The sequence below is a fragment of the Nerophis lumbriciformis genome, linkage group LG18 (assembly GCF_033978685.3).
Source record: "Nerophis lumbriciformis linkage group LG18, RoL_Nlum_v2.1, whole genome shotgun sequence".
Lineage (NCBI taxonomy): Eukaryota > Metazoa > Chordata > Actinopteri > Syngnathiformes > Syngnathidae > Nerophis > Nerophis lumbriciformis.
In genome coordinates this window covers 14,393,773-14,415,981 of record NC_084565.2, presented here as the reverse complement: position 1 = coordinate 14,415,981, position 22,209 = coordinate 14,393,773, and the positions used below count along the sequence as shown (strand labels likewise).

The window sequence follows — 22,209 nt, the reverse complement described above, 5'->3', positions numbered from 1 at the left end:
GTAAAGCGACTTTGGGTACTTAGAAAAGCGCTATATAAATCCCAGTTATTAGTTATTAACTGTCTCTGACCAAATGGTTATGACCTGTGGGATTCCTCACGGCTAGATTCTGGGACCCCTATTGTTCAACTTGTACTTGCTGCCACTAAGCCAGTTCATACGCAGCTTCAATGTGTCCTCTCATAACTATGCAGATGACACTCAGATCTACGTGTCACTGACAGCAGGTGAAAATCAGCCTGTTGATTCACTTTATTGCGGCATGGAACAGATCAATGTGTGGATGCTAAACCATTTTTTCAGCTAAACTCGGACAAAACTGAGATCATTGTCTTTGGCCCACAGAATCAAAGATAAACTATTATTAGTCACCTTGAGACCCTCTCACTGAAACCTTATAATCAGGTTAGAAATCTAGGAGTAGTAATAAATGATAAATGATAAATGGGTTGTACTTGTATAGCGCTTTTCTACCTTCAAGGTACTCAAAGCGCTTTGACACTACTTCCACATTTACCCATTCACACACACATTCACACACTGATGGAGGGAGCTGCCATGCAAGGCGCTAACCAGCACCCATCAGGAGCAAGGGTGAAGTGTCTTGCTCAGGACACAACGGACATGACGAGGTTGGTAGTAGGTGGGGATTGAACCAGGGACCCTCGGGTCGCGCACGGCCACTCTTCCACTGCGCCACGCCGTCCCTAATGGACTCAGACTTGAACTTTAACAGCCAGATTAAATCATCAGCAGCTTTTTACCACCTGAAAACATTGCCAAACTCAGATAAATAATGTCTAAATCACACTTAGAAAGACTAATCCATGCCTTTGTCTCCTGCAGGTTAGACTACTGTCATGGCCTTCTCACTGGGCTCTTTAAATGAGCTATAAAGCAGCTGTAGTACATCTATATGCTGCTGCTCGAGTCCTGACTAGAATCAGGAAATGGGACCGTATTAGTCCAATGCTGAGGTCACTGTACTGACTTCCTGTTGCTCAGAGAACATACTTTAAAACAGTTTTGCTTGTGTACAAGTTGTTTCACATTCTTGTGCCAAAAGTACTTCTCTGACATGTTAGAACCATATGAACCATCTCAGCTCTGAGAAGCTCAGGGAGTTGACTCCTGCTGACATGTTAGAACCACATGAACCATCTCGAGCTCTGAAAACCTCAGGGAGTGGTTTCTTGCTGCTGCCCAGATTTTAGGACAAAACATGGTGAGGCTACGTTTTACTTTTATGCTCCCAAAATCTGGAATAGTCTTCCTGAAGATGTCAGACAAGCCTCAACGTTGGCAATGTTCAAATCCAGGCTGAAAACACTTTATTTTTAATTGTGCGTATGACAAATTAAAGTATTTTATCTACACTACTTGATTTTAATTTAAATTATAATAGTTTTGATGATGTTTTTAATTTTATGTTTTTAATTTGAATTATGATTATTTTGTTTGTAATTTTGCTTTTTAATTTTCTGCAAAGCACTTTGACTTGCCTTGTGTACGAATTGTGCACTATAAATACATTTGCCCTTGCCCTGCGTAATTAGGGAGGTCTGGACCACTTTTAAATGTGTTATCAGTTGTACAGTCAGTCTGAGAGGTTCACCCATAACTTGCCCACTAATAGTACACACAATTTACTACATTGTACACACTGTTTAGTGCATGTTACTTGGTATGTTAGTAGATCAGGCCCAAAGTCGGTAATACTGTATGAATATGTGATAAGAAGTATTAAATGTACAGTAATCTAATTAAATAATTACACCAGTCATTTATTTGCAGGTGGTGTCGAAGTGTAAACCCTGTGACAAGCAGAAATCGACTATTTCAGAATCATACTTAGAATTACTCACCCCGGGTCAAGCGTATGATACCAACTCTGTTGTTGTACTAAAAAAAACGCCCCAAATTGGAAGAGCACGGCGTTGGAGACCTGAGACAAAACTGAGAAGAGCATCTGGGCGGTGATCAAACTGGATGGTGGGGTACGTCGCACCACCTTCTTCCATGCGGGGTTCAGACTCACTAAAACAAAAATGTTGAAAGAGTAGTAATTGTTGAAAAAAAACCTTCTTCAACGCCGCACATTTGAAGCAGCAAGATTTGACATGAACCACACAAACTGTCATTTACACAATGTTACTCACTTGTAAAGGGAAGGAATAAACAAATGCCGTAGTCAATAAACACAACCTGAGCGTTTCCAAACCAGCTGGGAATCTAGAGAGGACATGATTAGGATCCGAGAAAGGACATGATCAGACACCAGAAGGTTCTCTCCACACTATGCATGAACCATTATTATAAACATTGTTATATAGTTTAAGACACATTAATACTCTCGTTACAATGAATGTAACCACATTAAGTCTCAGAATATATTTTAGCAAATAAAATCACATTTGTCACTTAAGGTCTCGATGCTGTTTGTTCTTTTATGTTGAAGATTCAACGATTCCATTTAGAAGAGTATGATTCGATTATCAACCTTGCAGTCGAATCATCTGATATTATTCCCCCTTTCCTGGAGGGAGGCGAGTTAAGTACCTGCTGAGGTCCCCTCGTGTAGCATCAAATGTGTTAATTACCGGGTTTTTTTCGGACTATAAGTCGCAGTTTTTTTCATAGTTTGGCCGGGCTCCAGTGCGACTTATATATGTTTTTTTTTTACTTTTTTATTGTGTTTAGATAATTGATACTTCAAACTTGCATAAATAAATATTAAGAAATGTAACATAACTTGGCTTCTGAGAGTTTCAAAATGTAATGAATAAAATGCTAAAGTTAATGATAAACAAGCAATTATTTTAATAATTAAATATGGTCATTTTAAATAAATTATTATGATAATTTAAAATCAATTATTTCAAATATGTTTATTTTAATGTATAATTCTATGGCTGGATGTAATAAGGAGTCACAAAAAAATACAAATAAAAATACAATTAATTTTGATGTTTTTAGCAAAATATAGTAAAAATGTATTTAGTTTTTTTTTTTTTAAGTTAATAAATATATTTATTTTTAGGTAAAATAAACATAATAATACAATTTATCTCTAGTCTGGATGATTTAGTTCTTGTCACCCTGTTGTCCTCCCGTCATGAAAAAAGGCTGTCCTCACTCAGGTCCGCGTGGAGCTGGAGGGGGCGTGGCTTCCAGCTCCGGCTGAAAATCGGGAGATTTTCGGGAGAATATTTGTCCCGGGAGGTTTTCGGGAGAGGCGCTGAATTTCGGGAGTCTCCCGGAAAATTCGGGAGGGTTGGCAAGTATGCGATAATCAGCTGGCGTGTTTTGACCTCCCACATTTTTTACTTTATAAAATCGAATTGTCTGCATTCTGCACACAATAATACCATCTCGCGCCTCTTGCTGACCCACTTTTGGCTCGTTGGGAAATGAACACAGAACATCGCCTCGCCCCAGAGATGCAGCGCTTCTTTCGCAAAGGTAATAATCCTTCTCCTGGTTCAAGCAAGGAAACTTTATTGCAACGTTTACTTCATCTATTTAGTTTAGTTTGAGGCAGAGCCGAAAACCCGACAAACTTTTTTTTGAGGTAGATAGAGTCACAAATCAGATCTTTGTTTTGTTCACTTTAAATAAAGACTGGTTTTATTCCTTATATAATTATCTTTAGTTAACTTTAGGCCAGGGGTCGGGAACCTTTTTGGCTGAGAGAGCCATGAAAGCCAAATATTTAAAAAATATATTTCCGTGAGAGCCATATTATATTTTTTAACACTGAATACAACAACTAAATGTGTGCATTTTTAAGTAAGACCAACATTTTTAGAGTCTCTTATTATTTTTAATAACATTGTTATTCTGAAGCTAACCAATAATAAATAAAATACTTGCAGTAAAAAAACAGATGGATGGATTAAAATGCATGAGAATGTTTTAGATTTTGACACTGTAATTACCAGCGGAATTATTCATTACTTATCGTGTTCAAGCAATGTCAGCTAAGATTTATGAGAGAGCCAGATGCAGTCATCAAAAGAGCCACATTTGGCTCGAGAGCCATAGGTTCCCTACCCCTGCTTTAGGCGATCGATTCTCTGTATATGTGCAATAGCACATATGTGACGTTACTGACACCTAGTGACCAGTCAGTATATAGTACCGTATTTTTCGGAGTATAAGTCGCACCGGAGTATAAGTCGCACATGCCGAAAATGCATAATAAAGAACGAAAAAAACATATATAAGTCGCTCTGGAGCCCGGCCAAACTATGAATAAAACTGCGACTTATAGTCCGAAAAATACGGTAATACACATCATCATCTGTTTATTTATCTTTTAAAAAGCTGTACATTCGACTGATTGTCGACTATGGGCAACATTAATCAGAGTCAGCTATGAAAATATTTTTTCAGAGACAGACCCTCATTTTTGTGAATATTCCAGCATAGACAGACACGAGTGTCGGACGCGTTTTCTTTTTGAAGCTAAACCAAAGTCCTGAATTTGAGCGAAAAAGTCATTTTGGTTTCAGAGGCAAAGCAGCATACTGTGTACTTTTGGGACTGTTGCAGCCTTATATCTGCTCCTATAATTGATTAACTGAGCCACATCAAAGTACTTTAAAATCGCACTTTAAGCAGCCCTTATACACTGTTGTTTTGCAAATTTGGCACCCTTATGTTCAAATTTGGAATCACAGAGGTGGAGCCACAACAGGCAAAAAAAGGTAAAGTATAATTTTGCCTTCATACACCACCACAATGTATGTGAAATCAAACAATCAGTATTGAGTGTAGACTTTAGGATGTACTCTAAGTGGTTTGGGAAAATTAAAGCATTTACTGTATCATTCAGGAAATACAACCTTTTTATTTGGTGCATGGCAATATTCCATTCTTTACTGAGCAAAGGGAAATATTTGTAATAATTGTATTTTTTTGCTTTAGACATCCACACATCCCCAGCCGACATTTTGCTACTACATTAACAACACAAATATGTTCTTTGTAAGAATTTTCGCACCAAATACTGTATTTTTTGGATTAGACTTAGACTTAGACACACTTCAATGATCCACAAGGGAAATTTTTCCACACAGTACTTCAGTTACAAAGGTTGGAAAGAATAATGCACACAAGGGCACAAAAAGAGGGCGAAAACAAAAGGTAAAAAGTAGACTAAAAATGTACCATAATAACAATATAAAATATAACAGATATGTAATATTTACATATTATATATATATATATATATACACACAATATATGGCCGGCTGTCCGGATCAGTTTGTCTATCCGATTTAAGTCCATTTTGCTGGTGCTGCTCCACCAGCAAACCACTGCAAAGTACAAGACACTGGCCACAACAGACGGATAAAATATATCCAACAGCTTGCTGCATACATTAAAGGACCTGAGCTTCCTCAGGAAAAAGAGTCTGCTCATGCCCTGCTTGTATACAGCTTGGCTGTTGTCCTTCCAGTCCAGTCTGCTGTTCAAGTGGATTCACAGGTACTAATTCTGCTCCAATACTGCCACCTCCCGCCCACGGATGTTGAAGGGATCCACGAGGGTCCTTTTCTTCTTGAAGTCAATGACCAGCTCCTTGGTCTTGTCCACATTCAGGAGCAGATTGTTAGCCTGAAACTACTCCACAAAGGCAGCGATCAATGTCATGTACTCCAATTCTTGTCCCTCCCCGATACACCCGACCACAGCAGTCATCAGAGTATTTCTGCAGGTGGCCGGACCTGGAGCTATACTGGAAGTCTGAGGTGTACAGAGTGAACAGGAATGGAGACAGGACAGTGGAGCACCTACACCACTGACCAGTGGTGTAGGTGGAAGACACTAAACCGCCTGAGAACAGGAACAGGGCGATCAAAAGCTGCTATGGCCAGATGGGGCTACAAAACCGGCCCAACCACCTGCGAATGCGGAGAAGAGGACCACACGATGCAGCACTGCCTTGTCTGTTCTATGCTACCCAACCAGTGCAGCTTAAAAGATCTCACAGAGTTCAATGACAATGCAAAAGACTGTGTAAAGAAATGGGAAACTGTCATATAACCACATGCTTCAAAGACACGGAAAGAAAAATAAGACCACTGACCACAGTATCCGACAGGGAGCTCCCCAGTCGCACAAACTGGGTCCTGTCAGACAAGAAATCAGTGATCCAGGAGACAGTGGATGAACTGACACCCATCCTGAGCAACTTGTCACTCATCAGAATTGGCTGGATGGTGTTAAAGGCACTGAATAAATTAAATAACATGATCCTCACAGTACCACTTCCACCATCCAGGTGAGAGTGAGCATGATGCAGCAGGTAGATAACAGCATCATCCACCCCAACATGGGGAAGATGCGTTAACTGTAGAGGGTCCGGGGAAGGAGCCACCAGGGATCTCGGCATGGCGCAGTGGAAGAGTGGCCGTGCGCGACCCGAGGGTCCCTGGTTCAATCCCCGCCTAGTACCAACCTCGTCATGTCCGTTGTGTCCTGAGCAAGACACTTCACCCTTGCTCCTGATGGCTGCTGGTTAGCGCCTTGCATGGCAGCTCCCGCCATCAGTGTGTGAATGTGTGTGTGAATGGGTAAATGTGGAAGTAGTGTCAAAGCGCTTTGAGTACCTTGAAGGTAGAAAAGCGCTATACAAGTACAACCCATTTATCATTTAATTTATTATCTCAGCTGAGCCAGCACAAGTATCTCGAGGACCTTCATGACATGACACGTCAGGGCAACCGGTTTAAGTCATTCAAGCCAGATGGGATGGGCTTCTTGGGCATCGGCACTATACAGGATGTTTTCAATAGCGCTGGTATACTTTTTAACTTCAGACTCAGGTTGAAGATGAAGTGCAGGATCTCAGTCAGCTGAGCAGCATAAGTATTCAGAACCCAGGGGTTGACACAGTCAGGGCCTGCTGACTTAGCTGGGTTGACTCTCTCCAGCTGATGTCTCACATGGCTAGGTGTCAGATACACAGGGCTGGCATTCTCAAGGCCATGTCCACACTAAGTCGTTTAACCCTATAAACGAATAATTATTTAGGCTAAGCCCCGTTTCAGCCACACTAAACTATCGTTTAAGGTCCCCCTCCTCGGACAAATTTTTACACGGCTAAGTGTGCCGTGTATTTCTTGAATCTCCGGCACTTAGGTTTGTATGCACTCATTGATCGTTTACAAACTAAGTTCGGAGAGAAAGTGACACCAGAAAGACCGCGCCCCACACAGGAAGTGATGTCAGAAAGAACATGCCACAGCCAGCTTCATAATAAATGAGTTCCGTAACTCGGTGGTAACCACTGGGACTATGGAGGCGAGTCATCCAGACATGCCCGTGTTTCTCCTTCCGGCTGTACAGAGGCTTGTGGAAATCACACATGAGTACCTTAAGAGAAAGCGATTGCAGCTATTTCGGATACAACACTTCTCAGACGGCAAGAGAACTTTCGAATGTCGAGGTCAGCTGTGATTCTATTTAGCGAATAACTTTGTCCATTTGTCGAAGGAGAGACAATGAGAATGCGAGCTCCCGTGGATGTGATAAAAAAGGTAGCGTGTGCTTTGTATTACCTGGCCATCGAGGGAAAACTACGGAAAACAGCGAATGCATTTGGACTGGCAAAGCAGACTGTATCAGTTAATCTCCGCCATACTCAACGTCTAGGTCCAGAGTATATAAAGTCACCAAAAACGAATGGACAATGAAGGTGAAGGCAAAAGTGTGAGGAGTGTCCTGACCAGATATCTTGCGTCGGCGGACGGAGTGGGGCGGGGGTCTTAAACGGTGGCATTGTTGTGTATAGACACGGATAAGGTTAGGTGTGATTTACCCTAGATAACCTTATCTGGCTTAGAGTAAACGGGGCCTCAGAGGAGGTGGAAGTGGGGGATGTGAAGCAGCGGTGGCAGGCAGAAGTATAGGAGTTTGTGGATTGTTCGACTGGAGAGGTGTGAGGACAGGAGTAGTGACGGGAAGGCCAGCAGGGGGTGCAGTGCTGAAAATATTGAAAAACAAATTCAGCTCGTTGCCGCTATCTGCACCCCCTTCCTGTACTTGGCTTTGGTGTTGAAGCCAGCGATCACTTTCATGCCCTTCCACAAATCCTGAGTATTATTCTGCTGGAGTTTGGCCTTCAGCCTCCTCCTGTAGGCATCTTTCCCCTCCCGCAGCTTAACTTGTCCCGATCACCAGATCTGAAGGCTAGTTTATTTTTATTCAGCAGCACCTTTAGTTGGCTGGTGATGCAGGGCTTGTTGTTTGCATAACAGTGGACAGTTTTTGTAGGAATGATGGAGTCCTCACAGATATTAATGTAGTCTGTGATGCAGTCAATGTATAAGGCGCACTTAAAATCCTTTAATTTTCCCAAAAATCAACAGTGCGCCTTATGTATGTATTAACTCTGTGCTTATTCTGGTTGTGGCACTTGGTGTAATGACACATGTGACCAGTAGATGGCAGTCACACATAAGAGACACGTGTGGACTGCAGGTTGCTGCCTGTTCAATATATGATGACAGCAAGTATCCGTAAGCAAGCACGACCAAAACGTTGAGAATATAGAACATTACACACGGTGCTCAAAAATCTGTCAAGATGTTTTAATACGACTTTGGTAAGCTATGAAGCCGCACCGCTTGATGGATTGTTGGAGCATTACGGCTACCGTAGTCAGACGTACTGTGCTTCAACATGCAGGTATTATGGAAGGACCCCAAATTGCAGAGGTGGGACCAAGTCATTGTTTTGCAAGTCACAAGTAAGTCTCAAGTCTTTGCCCTCAAGTCCGAGTCAAGTCCCGAGTCAAGACAGGCAAGCCCCGAGTCAAGTCCAAAGTCAAGACTGGAAAGTCTCAAGTCAAGTCCTAAGTCCTGCATTTTGAGTTTCGAGTCCTTTCAAGTCCTTTTAACCACAGACTAATATATTAACACAGATTGTGTATGCTTTTCAAATGCTGTATTTATTTATTAAAACAAGTGCATTTTAAATTGCAGGAAAGAAAATTGTGCTGACATTTCACTTTATAATAGCACTATTAACCAGTCATTTTAAACATTAACTCATTCCTTTACAGAACAAACACATTGAAAAATAAAGTGCAAATGTACTTAAGGGACGGCGTGGCGCAGTGGAAGAGTGGCCGTGCGCGACCCGAGGGTCCCTGGTTCAATCCCCACCTAGTACCAACCTCGTCATGTCCGTTGTGTCCTGAGCAAGACACTTCACCCTTGCTCCTGATGGGTGCTGTGTGAATGTGTGTGTGAATGGGTAAATGTGGAAGTAGTGTCAAAGCGCTTTGAGTACCTTGAAGGTAGAAAAGCGCTGTACAAGTACAACCCATTTATCATTTATTTATTTACTTATTTGTGCAAAAGTGTTAACATTGAAAAAACATGACATATACGTGAACATAACAAAAAAGTTGTACTTTTTATATGTCAGGGCCCTATGCTGCATTGCATTTGCAAAAGACCAAATTAGCCAAGAGTCTGTCAGTCATTTGTGCACGATGGGGGCATAGTATGATGCCACCATGGCTGAAAACTCGCTCCACTGGAGCACTGGAGGCAGGCACTGCCAAGACTCTCATGGCCACTCGGAACAGTGAAGGAAGAGTCTTCATGTTCAATGCCCAGAACAAAAGGGGGAGAGAGTTTTTTTTGGGTTGGTGCACTACTTGTAAGTGTATCTTGTGTTTTTTATGTTGATTTAATTAAAAAAAGGAAAAAAATATATATATATTTCTTGTGCGGCCCGATACCAATCGATCCACGGACCAGTACCGGGCCGCGGCCCGGTGGTTGGGGACCACTGAGGTAAACAACCAACAGTATGTCAGAAAGCTAGCTAAAACGGTACACATATTCATAATATAGTATACATTTTAACTGACCTTTATTTTACTATTTTTGTCTTTTTTTTAGGTGGCTAAAATAAGCGGTGCTGCTGACCGCCGTCTAACGTTACGTGTGATATATTGACTAACGTAACCCTGCTTAAAAAAATCACTGAACAAAAAGTATGAATAAGGTAGTGAACTGCAACAGATTCCCGTGTTTGCAATAACGTTATAACGTTAGCAGTGAGTTTACAGCCTCACTGATTTAACTACACAGCAAATAAAAGTCACGTTACTTAGCCAATAAACGTTATCTTACATTCAAAACTTACCGTTCTTTGTGCAACTTCAAATGCCGGACAAAGTTGGAAGTTGTTGCCTCTCCATCAGTAATTTTCGAACCGCATGTGTTGCATACTGCAAACCGTTTTGTGTTGACCACCTCGTAATTTTTATACCCAAACGAAATTATTTTAGGTATCATTTTTTGTTCACTGGCGTGTCGTTTGGACATGTCTTCTTCGTTGGTTGTCCTGCAATTTGATTGGATGAATGCTGTGTGATGAAAACAAAGTAGATCTAATTTGATTGGCTGTTGTACTGAGAGCACACCAGCTGACACACGCAACGCTGATAGACAAGTACACAATGAAAAATACGGAGCGCTCCCGAATAACTTTTTCATCTTTGGGTTTTGGGGAAAGTAGCAAGTCATGTCAAGTCATGTCAATTCAAAAGGCTCAAGTCCAAGTGAAGTCACAAGTCATTGATGTTAAAGTCTAAGTCGAGTTGCAAGTCTTTTTACATTTTGTCAAGTCGAGTCTAAAGTCATCAAATTCATGACTCGAGTCTGACTCGAGTCCAAGTCATGTGACTCGAGTCCACACCTCTGCCAAATTGTCACCTATTAGGAGACCTATCATCTGGTGTTTTTTTTCGCAATATTATGCATAACCAATTTTTCTTACCTATTGATACCTGTGTATTTAGGATCTGCATAAGTCCTGAAAATGTGTGCGCGTCAACCATTGTAGTCTGCGCCCTAGTCAATAAACTCCTTCTTTTTCTTCATCCTCTTGTTGTGGGGCATTCATCCTCCACTGTTGCCATTTCTAATAAAAAATAGATCAATATTTGTGTCAGGGAATGTTCTCATTCATCCAGGTCATTGTCATCTCAGGGCATTTAATCGATCTAGACTGTTTGGTTTGTCTACATTTCCCCTCTCATCTGAGTCGGCTTCATCAGTCTATGAGCACGAACTGATGAAGCCTACTAGTATGAGAGGGGAAACGTTTTCCAAGACAAACCAAACAGTTCAGTTGCGATCGATTGAATGCCCTGAGAAGCCTACTAGAATGAGAGGGGAAACGTTTTCCAAGACAAACCAAACAGTTCAGTTGCAATCGATTGAATGCCCTCAGAAGCCTACTAGAATTAGAGGGGAAACGTTTCCCAAGACAAACCAAACAGTTCAGTTGCGATCGATTGAATGCCCTGAGAAGCCTACTAGAATGAGAGGGGAAACGTTTCCCAAGACAAACCAAACAGTTCAGTTGTGATCGATTGAATGCCCTGAGAAGCCTACTAGAATGAGAGGGGAAACATTTTCCAAGACAAACCAAACAGTTCAGTTGCGATCGATTGAATGCCCTGAGAAGCCTACTAGAATGAGAGGGGAAACGTTTCCCAAGACAAACCAAACAGTTGATTTGCGATCAATTGAATGCCCTGAGAAGCCTACTAGAATGAGATGGCGGCGCGCACAGACACAGCGGCTCCATTTCAGTGCTCTTTCTTCCTTCTTTTCTTCATGTTTTTTTTCCTTTTGTGCACCACCTGTACTGCAAACACCCGGTACACCCGCCAGTCACTCTTGGATATCGGTAACTCGCACCAGATATCTGTTTCGAGCGACTTTCACCACGAGCACAACATCCCAGATGACATAGCGAGAGCACAGGGCTCTCCGTGGTTTGTTGTCGGGTCTGGGAGACGGCAAAGACGGAGGAGGGAGAGGAAGCAGAAGCGTGGCCGCAGGTCCGGCGTCTTGCTCAGGCTTAGGAAACAACCCCACAAGCCACCTCTACCGAGCCTGTTCCTCTCTAATGCCAGATCCCTTGTACAGAAGATGGACGACCTGGAGTTACAACTTGCTGGAAACCGCTATGTTCGGGACTGTTGTGCTATGATTATCACCGAAACCTGGCTTCACCCGGAAATACCCGATGCTAGCATGCAGCTAGCCGGACGCACTCTGCTCCGCCGGGACAGAACTAAGGACTCCGGTAAGAGCAGAGGAGGGGGGCTCTGTATCTACGTGCATGAGAACTGGTGCAACAACGGGACAATCACTGAACAGCACTGTTGCCCGGACGTGGAGTACATGTCTGTTAGATGTCGGCCTTTTTTTCTCCCGAGAGAGCTGTCTGTTGTTATCATCACGGCTGTGTATATTCCACCGGACGCCAAAGTAAACACAGCGCTCTCTCTTCTGCTGAACACCGTCAACGAACAGCAGCGGGCCCACCCCGACGGTGTTCATATCATAGCAGGGGATTTTAATAAGGCCAATCTGAAGACTGTACTCCCTAAATTCTACCAGCACGTGAAGTGTTCTACAAGGGGCAAGAACACCCTGGACCACGTGTATACCAACATAAAGCACGCGTACAGAGCTACACCCCTCCCCCAGCTTGGACAGTCAGACCATCTTTCCCTCCTGCTCTCTCCTACCTACACCCCCATCAGACGCCAGGCCAGGCCTATCACAAAGACTGTTATGACCTGGCCTGACGATGCACTCCCCAAACTTCAGGACTGCTTCCAACACACAGACTGGGACCTCTTCCAACAACAGGAGCTGGAGACAGCCACAGGAACGGTGCTGGACTACATAAAGTTCTGCATCGGGAATGTGACTGTGGAAAAAACCATCCGGGTTTACCCCAACAAGAAACCCTGGATGACCAGCCAGGTCCGCACACTCCTCAGGGCCCGCGACGCAGCCTTCAGGTCAGGGGACAGGGCACTGTACAGTGTTGCTAGAGCCGACCTGAAGAGAGGGATTAAAAAAGCAAAGGCGGACCACAGGAGGTGCATAGAGTCCCATCTGTCCAGCAAAAACTCACGGGAGGTGTGGCGGGGCATTCATGACATCACGAACTTCAGAGGCTGCAATATGACAACTGCGGATCAGAGTGCGACACTGGCAGAGGAGCTTAACTGTTTCTTTGCCCGTTTCGAAACCCCCCAGCGACACTCATCTGCTCCAGCCCTGCCCCCGCCCCCACCGGGCTCCGGCGCCACTCCACTCACTGTACAGGAGCACAGTGTCAGACGAGTGCTCCTGGCTGTGAACCCCAGGAAGGCTACCGGACCAGACGGAGTACCTGGAAAGATGCTCAGGACGTGCGCCCACCAGCTCGCTCCCCCCCTCACCAGGATCTTCAACCTCTCCCTGGCTCAGGCAGTCATCCCATCCTGCCTGAAGTTATCTACAATAATCCCGGTGCCGAAGAAGTCTCCCATCACCAGCCTGAATGATTACCGACCAGTGGCCCTCACTCCGGTAATCATGAAGTGCTTCGAGCGACTTGTTCTCCAGCACATCAAGGACCATATCCCTCCAGACTTCGACCCCCACCAGTTCGCATACCGGGCGAACAGGTCCACAGAGGACGCCATCGCTGTTGCTCTCCACTCTGCTCTGAACCACCTGGAGCAGCAGCAGAGCTACGTCCGGATGCTCTCTGTGGACTATAGCTCTGCCTTCAATACAATAATCCCGGACAGACTCTGCAATAAACTGGACACTCTTGGCCTCCCCCCTCTCACAAACGCCTGGATAAGGGACTTCCTAACGGACCGACCCCAGAATGTGAGACTTGGCCCGCACCTCTCATCCTCCCGCACGCTGAGCATCGGCTCACCACAGGGCTGTGTGCTGAGCCCCCTCCTCTACTGCCTTTACACCCATGACTGCAGTCCGGCCCACAGTGACAACCTTACCGTCAAGTTCGCCGACGATACCACAGTGGTCGGGCTCATCTCCAGGGGTGACGAGGCTGCCTACAGAGAGGAGGTCCTGAAGCTGACGGCCTGGTCTTCGGAGAACAACCTCGCTCTCAACACCAGCAAGACCAGAGAGATCATCGTCGACTTCAGGAGGAGCAGCACCGACCCTGCCCCCCTCTACATCAACGGCGAGCGTGTAGAGAGGGTCCACACCTTCAGGTACCTTGGAGTCCACATCTCTAATGACTTCTCCTGGACAGTCAACACCACATCAATCATCAAGAAGGCTCAGCAGCGGCTACACTTCCTTAGAGTCCTCGGGAAGTACAACCTGAAGCCTGACCTGCTGCTGACCTTCTACCGCTCGTCCATCGAGAGCCTGCTGACCTACTGTATTACGGTATGGTACGGCAGCTGCACTGCAGCAGACAGGGAGAGGCTGCAAAGAGTGGTCAAGACGGCTCAGAAGATCATCGGCCGCCCTCTCCCCTCTCTGACGGACATCTACACCTCCCGCTGCCTCAACAGAGCCAGTGCCATCATCAAGGACAGCACCCACCCTGGCTCTGACCTGTTCCACCTGCTGCCCTCTGGGAAGCGCTACAGGTGCATTAAAACCAAAACAAACAGGCTAAAGAACAGCTTCTTCCCCAGGGCCATAACCATCCTGAACGGACTGCCCCATTGTCCCTCATAACTGCCTTCTCTTCAGTGCAATAACACATTCCACCAACCACCCTGTTTTTTTTTTGTTTTTTTTCATGTATATATTCATTTCACACCATATTCATTGCACTTCTACATTTTTTATATTTTTATATATTTGCACATTGTTTTTCTAGCATGCACACATCGCACTGTATGGAATGGCCTCAATCTCGTTACCTTGCGTAATGACAATAAAGCTGATTCTGATTCTGATTCTGAAACGTGTCCCAAGACAAACCAAACAGTTCAGTTGCGATCGATTGAATGCCCTGAGAAGCCTACTAGAATGAGAGGGGAAACGTTTTCCAAGACAAACCAAACAGTTCAGTTGCAATCGATTGAATGCCCTGAGAAGCCTACTAGAATGAGAGGGGAAACGTTTTCCAAGACAAACCAAACAGTTCAGTTGCAATCGATTGAATGCCCTGAGAAGCCTACTAGAATGAGAGGGGAAACGTTTCCCAAGACAGACCAAACAGTTCAGTTGCGATCGATTGAATGCCCTGAGAAGCCTACTAGAATGAGAGGGGAAACGTTTTCCAAGACAAACCAAACAGTTCAGTTGCGATCGATTGAATGCCCTAGAAGCCTACTAGAATGAGAAGGGAAACGTTTTCCAAGACAAACCAAACAGTTCAGTTGCGATCGATTGAATGCCCTGAGAAGCCTACTAGAATGAGAAGGGAAACATTTCCCAAGACAAACCAAACAGTTCAGTTGCAATCGATTGAATGCCCTGAGAAGCCTACTAGAATGAGAGGGGAAACGTTTCCCAAGACAAACCAAACAGTTCAGTTGCGATCGATTGAATGCCCTGAGAAGCCTACTAGAATGAGAGGGGAAACGTTTTCCAAGACAAGCCAAACAGTTCAGTTGCAATCGATTGAATGCCCTGAGAAGGAGAACACAAAAAATTACATTATTGGCTTCGATTTAACAGAACATTTATGATAAAACTATGTTTCTTATTGCACACAAAGAAAATTATTATAATTAAAATTAAAATGTGCATTAAACACATGGGCTTATCTTATTGCACTCAAACAGCAGTTTACAATTATTTGACATATTAGATAAAGCCTGCCATAATCTACAATTAGGTTGGAATAAAATACAAATCTTTATTGACATTTTATTAAATGCTTCGTGATTTATGGTTGCCAATTTTGACCTGTACTTTAAGACATATACAATAATTAGTAAACACTGAAAACAAGGCTAAAAATACACAGATAAGACAAGTAGGAGGTAAAACACACATTGTTAAAGATAAAACACAAATGATAAAGTGGTAATTTCCTACGAAATTGGGTCAATTCACTTGCATTATTATACATTACATGGGCGGTTTGGACTGCTCTAATAATTTTCAACAAGCCAACCAGCTGTATGCGTGTCTTGTATCTACTGTATACAGGTAAAAGCCAGTAAATTAGAATATTTTGAAAAACTTGATTTATTTCAGTAATTGCATTCAAAAGGTGTAACTTGTACATTATATTTATTCATTGCACACAGACTGATGCATTCAAATGTTTATTTCATTTAATTTTGATGATTTGAAGTGGCAACAAATGAAAATCCAAAATTCCGTGTGTCACAAAATTAAAATATTACTTAAGGCTAATACAAAAAAGGGATTTTTAGAAATGTTGGCCAACTGAAAAGTATGAAAATGAAAAATATGAGCATGTACAATACTCAATACTTGGTTGGAGCTCCTTTTGCCTCAATTACTGCGTTAATGCGGCGTGGCATGGAGTCGATGAGTTTCTGGCACTGCTCAGGTGTTATGAGAGCCCAGGTTGCTCTGATAGTGGCCTTCAACTCTTCTGCGTTTTTGGGTCTGGCATTCTGCATCTTCCTTTTCACAATACCCCACAGATTTTCTATGGGGCTAAGGTCAGGGGAGTTGGCGGGCCAATTTAGAACAGAAATACCATGGTCCGTAAACCAGGCACGGGTAGATTTTGCGCTGTGTGCAGGCGCCAAGTCCTGTTGGAACTTGAAATCTCCATCTCCATAGAGCAGGTCAGCAGCAGGAAGCATGAAGTGCTCTAAAACTTGCTGGTAGACGGCTGCGTTGACCCTGGATCTCAGGAAACAGAGTGGACCGACACCAGCAGATGACATGGCACCCCAAACCATCACCCAACCATGCAAATTTTGCATTTCCTTTGGAAATCGAGGTCCCAGAGTCTGGAGGAAGACAGGAGAGGCACAGGATCCACGTTGCCTGAAGTCTAGTGTAAAGTTTCCACCATCAGTGATGGTTTGGGGTGCCATGTCATCTGCTGGTGTCGGTCCACTCTGTTTCCTGAGATCCAGGGTCAACGCAGCCGTCTACCAGCAACTTTTAGAGCACTTCATGCTTCCTGCTGCTGACCTGCTCTATGGAGATGGAGATTTCAAGTTCCAACAGGACTTGGCGCCTGCACACAGCGCAAAATCTACCCGTGCCTGGTTTACGGACCATGGTATTTCTGTTCTAAATTGGCCCGCCAACTCCCCTGACCTTAGCCCCATAGAAAATCTGTGGGGTATTGTGAAAAGGAAGATGCAGAATGCCAGACCCAAAAACACAGAAGAGTTGAAGGCCACTATCAGAGCAACCTGGGCTCTCATAACACCTGAGCAGTGCCAGAAACTCATCGACTCCATGCCACGCCGCATTAACGCAGTAATTGAGGCAAAAGGAGCTCCAACCAAGTATTGAGTATTGTACATGCTCATATTTTTCATTTTCATACTTTTCAGTTGGCCAACATTTCTAAAAATCCCTTTTTTGTATTAGCCTTAAGTAATATTCTAATTTTGTGACACACGGAATTTTGGATTTTCATTTGTTGCCACTTCAAATCATCAAAATTAAATGAAATAAACATTTGAATGCATCAGTCTGTGTGCAATGAATAAATATAATGTACAAGTTACACCTTTTGAATGCAATTACTGAAATAAATCAAGTTTTTCAAAATATTCTAATTTACTGGCTTTTACCTGTATATGCACGGGGGAAGCTGTTATCTATATTACCTGCCACACTTTAAACTCTGGCTTCATTTTAATACTAATAATAATAATAATAATAATTATAATAATTTTTAACAAGCCAAGCAGCTGTATGCGTGTCTTGTATCTACTGTACAGTATATGTGCACGGGGGAAGCTTTTAACTATATTACCTGCCAGGCTTTAAATTCCTCGTGCAGGTCTGGATATTTGTTATTTAAATGTTTACCTAAATTTGAAGCAACGGTAGTAATGCTATATTGACACGTTTGGCAAGGCATGTTTTAAGGCAGCGCTTGCAGCGCGGCAATTCCGTGTTTAAAGTGTCACCTTTATTGACAGTTCTGAAGCCCAAATACCTTCATATTGCCTTTCACGCACTTGTTTTATCAACCACTAGACTTGCTGTCATTTCGTCATTATTCCTCGATTATTATGATTGTATGCGCTCAGTGTGTGCGTTTTCACACACGAATGTGCCGCGCCTCAGCTGAGCAACGTTAACGCAGCACATGCGGTTGAAAAATAACTACTAATTAATTAGTACCACTGTAGCGGTTATTAGTAGCAGCGTATTGTACAACCCTATAGTCCCACCATTACACAACAAACCCAAACAAACCAAATGGAGTTAACGGCGGAGATCGTTTTTTTTTACAGTCATGAACTACACGGAGAAAAAGCTGCCATCTACAACTGTTGTCTATTGTGAAAATTTTGAAGGTATGCAACATTAAAGGCCTACTGAAATGCGATTTTCTTATTTAAACAGGGATAGCAGGTCCATTCTATGTGTCATACTTGATCATTTCGCGATATTGCCATATTTTTGCTGAAAGGATTTAGTAGAGAACATCGACGATAAAGTTCGCAACTTTTGGTCGCTGATAAAAAAGCCTCGCCTGTACCGGAAGTAGCAGACAATATGCGCGTGACGTCACAGGTTGTGGAGCTCCTCACATCCACACATTGTTTACAATCATGGCCACTAGCAGCGAGAGCGATTCGGACCGAGAAAGCGACGATTTCCCCATTAATTTCAGCGAGGATGAAAGATTTGTGGATGAGGAAAGTGAGAGTGAAGAACTAGAGGGCAGTGGGAGCGATTCAGATAGGGAAGATGCTGTGAGAGGCGGGTGGGACCTGATATTCAGCTGGGAATGACTAAAACAGTAAATAAACACAAGGCATATATATACTCTATTAGCCACAACACAACCAGGCTTATATTTAATATGCCACAAATGAATCCCGCATAACAAACACCTCCCCCCTCCCGTCCATATAACCCGCCAATAAAACCCAAACACCTGCACAACACACTCAATCCCACAGCCCAAAGTAACGTTCACCTCCCCAAAGTTCATACAGCACATATATTTCCCCAAAGTCCCCAAAGTTACGTACGTGACCAGCACATAGCGGCACACACGTACGGGCAAGCGATCAAATGTTTGGAAGCCGCAGCTGCATGCGTACTCACGGTACCGCGTCTGCGTATCCAACTCAAAGTCCTCCTGGTAAGAGTCTCTGTTGTCCCAGTTCTCCACAGGCCAATGGTAAAGCTTGACTGTCATCTTTCGGGAATGTAAACAATGAAACACCGGCTGTGTTATCCGGCACAACAGTCAGGGGGTGCATTCTACGGCGGGGGTGCGTTATCCGGCACAACACCTGCTGCAATACACCGCTTCCCACATGCAGCTTTCTTCTTTGCTGTCTCCATTGTTCATTGAACAAATTGCAAAAGATTCACCAACACAGATGTCCAGAATACTGTGAAATTTTGCGATGAAAACAGACGACTTAATAGCTGGCCACCATGCTGTCCCAAAATGTCCTCTACAATCCGTGACGTCACGCGCAGGCGTCATCATACCGAGACGTTTTCAGCAGGATACTTCGCGCGAAATTTAAAATTGCACTTTAGTAAGCTAACCCGGCCGTATTGGCATGTGTTGCAATGTTAAGATTTCATCATTGATATATAAACTATCAGACTGTGTGGTCGGTAGTAGTGGGTTTCAGTAGGCCTTTAATGTGTTCACATTTGCAAGCTTTAAAGTTGTAGTATTTTAGGATTATTATTTAGTTCTTTAGCGTGGCTTGCTGGCTAACATCACAAAATAACGTTCTAAACTAACATGTAATATAATATATAACTTATGCAGAAATTGTGCATTTTTCTCTGGCCCTCCCTGAGCGAGTCAGCATCTGAAATCCCTCCCTCTGAAGGGCTAGATTCATACCCTCTACTCCTCGTTATGCCCACTACATGCAAAGAGTCATTGGTACACCACTACCTTCACGGGAATGCACAAAATGTAGGGATAGAGCTAAAAAGTAGGGTGTGGGGGGTGTATTGGTATTGGGTCTTAAAATGTGCAAATCATGCGTAATAGTTACTGAGATGAGAAGATTGACACTGCAGAATTGGATGATGCTGAAGAGGGCCATGAATTTGAACACAGAGAAGGATGTGATAAGAGCCGCACGGCCCTCCCTAAGGACAGAAAAGAAAAACAACAACATTACTCAAATGTTCCCAAGATGATCAAAAACAAAAATGCATATGAATATACGTTCATGTATTACGAAGTGGTATAGCATCCATGGTCATAGCAAGTCAGGAGATGACTTACAGCATAAGGTCATTTTTCACTCGGCATTGTGTGTACTGTACGTAAATTGACAGACAGATGTGTGATGTAACAAACGTGATGTGGTCATACAAGTGCACAGTATTAGTATTTCAGCAAGTGTCAATACGTCAACGACACTGTACTCTAGAACTTCACAAGCAAGTCACTCCTCACATTCATCACATTGTCAAGTTTTTAGCTTCACTTTATCGTGGATTTTTTATTTTTTGTTTAGCAAATTCTATGTATTTTTGGCCTAAATTAAGCATTATCAAGGATAAAAATGGCTCAGTGAACTAAAAAATATACATACTACAGTGGTATTGGACTCTAGACGAGACCAAACCAATCCGAGCGTGCTGTTCAAAATCGTGGCCACTGATTGCTCAGTCTTAGGTAGCGTCGCTATAGTGGATTAAAAGAGTGAAAAGGTGACTATGTGGGGGTTATTTCATGTCTGGAGGGCTCTCATAATGTTAAAAAATGAATTTAGAGGGTCGTAAAAAATGTTTTTGTTATGCGATAGCTTTGAATATATTCAATTTGTAATTAAAAAATGCCTACTTTGCAGAAATTAATTCACCACGGTCAGACCTGGGCACAATTACTAGCAATTTACTGCATTTTTAAAGTTAAACTGATGGTTAAAAAATATTCTATTGTACCGCAGAACAGGTTCACATGTTCAAGAAAAAAGTACAGACGTGCCTTACAACTTTAAAGTGTTTTGTGAAGGAGCTCAAAATACACCCTCTTTCAAATTAATTGAAATTCCATTGATCCGTTCTGGGTGCCCAAAATCACCGCAATTTTAACATGTAACATGGGTTTTAATAAGTAAAAAAAACTTCGAGAAAAATAATATTGTATCAAAAACAATACGACAAAATGTATTACAAAACACCACTAAGTAAAGAATAATATGTTATAGTTCAAACACCTGCCGCCTCTAACTGTGCTTTGCGTTCCGCGGAGCGCACCTCGGGACACGCCCACGAGCGTTCCTCTCCTGCCGCAGTCACTCTGCAATCAACACGCTGATGAGTCTCCTGCCTTCATAAGCCAGCGTGTCCTGCGTTCCAGTGCCAGAACGCAGCTACTTGTACTTGTACAGTAAGCCTCACACATCTCTCGCTTCTTTGCTCATGTGCTTCTTCGCTCTTTGTGTTTCCCCTCCGTCGTGCTCAATGTGTCTTGTCCTGTGTCGTCATCCAGCAACCCTTCGTCATCCCCTGGTTTCGAGCTGTGTGTCTCGTCTGCCTGGATCCCCGCTGGACTCTCTGCTGCCTTCCTGGATCTCGACCTCACGCCTGCCCTTGGACCACAACGCCTCACTCCAGCACCTGACCTCCTGCCTGTCCATAGACCTCCGAGCCTGCCTTGCCCTTTCTGTACATCCGCACCGATCATAGTTCTACATGCATCAAACACGCTTTCAACAGCTTTTCCATATGCAGATTTGGATTGGTCCTATTTGAACATATAGTTTCAAAATTCATATTTTTAAATTTTCTTTACTTGTCAAAATGGAGCAGTAAGAAGCAGGGCTGATTTGATGTTACACCTTCTCCACTTCATATCAGTTATTTACACACGTTCAGTCCCTGTACTCTATATGTAAAGATTGCAATCGGTGTAGTGTCAATCTATGTAGAGCCACCAATATCTGCATTGCCGACACATGGTTCCCCCGGAAGCGGATCCATCACTGGACCTGGTACAGCCCCGACGGTAAGATCAAAAAAGCCATCGACCACATGCTCATATCCCGCCGCTGGAAGACCTCAATCACCAACTGCCGTGTTTTCAGAGGCGCACAACTTGGTAACACCGACCATCGATTGCAGAGGCTCAAGGCAGGAGCATCAGCCAATGCCTCCCCCAAGCTCAACTTCCCGCGTCTACTAGACCCAGCCATATTGGAGCGATACAGATGCACCATGGCTAACAGATTTAGTGCTCTCACCAGCGGGATATCCCAAAACCGGCCTC

At 43.5% G+C, this 22,209-nt stretch overlaps 1 protein-coding gene across 1 annotated transcript in view; it reads right to left on the bottom strand.

Annotated features, from left to right (window-relative positions):
• The window catches only part of LOC133617621 (polyamine-transporting ATPase 13A3-like), a 139,445-nt gene that overhangs the window by 33,273 nt on the left and 83,963 nt on the right, over positions 1 to 22,209 (bottom strand). Inside the window, exons 26-28 of the mRNA XM_061977703.2 lie at positions 19,982 to 20,078; positions 2,160 to 2,232; positions 1,866 to 2,037 (exon numbers count right to left, since the gene is read on the bottom strand). Coding sequence (XP_061833687.2) covers positions 1,866 to 2,037; positions 2,160 to 2,232; positions 19,982 to 20,078 — 342 coding nt within the window. The remainder of the gene's footprint in view (positions 1 to 1,865; positions 2,038 to 2,159; positions 2,233 to 19,981; positions 20,079 to 22,209) is intronic.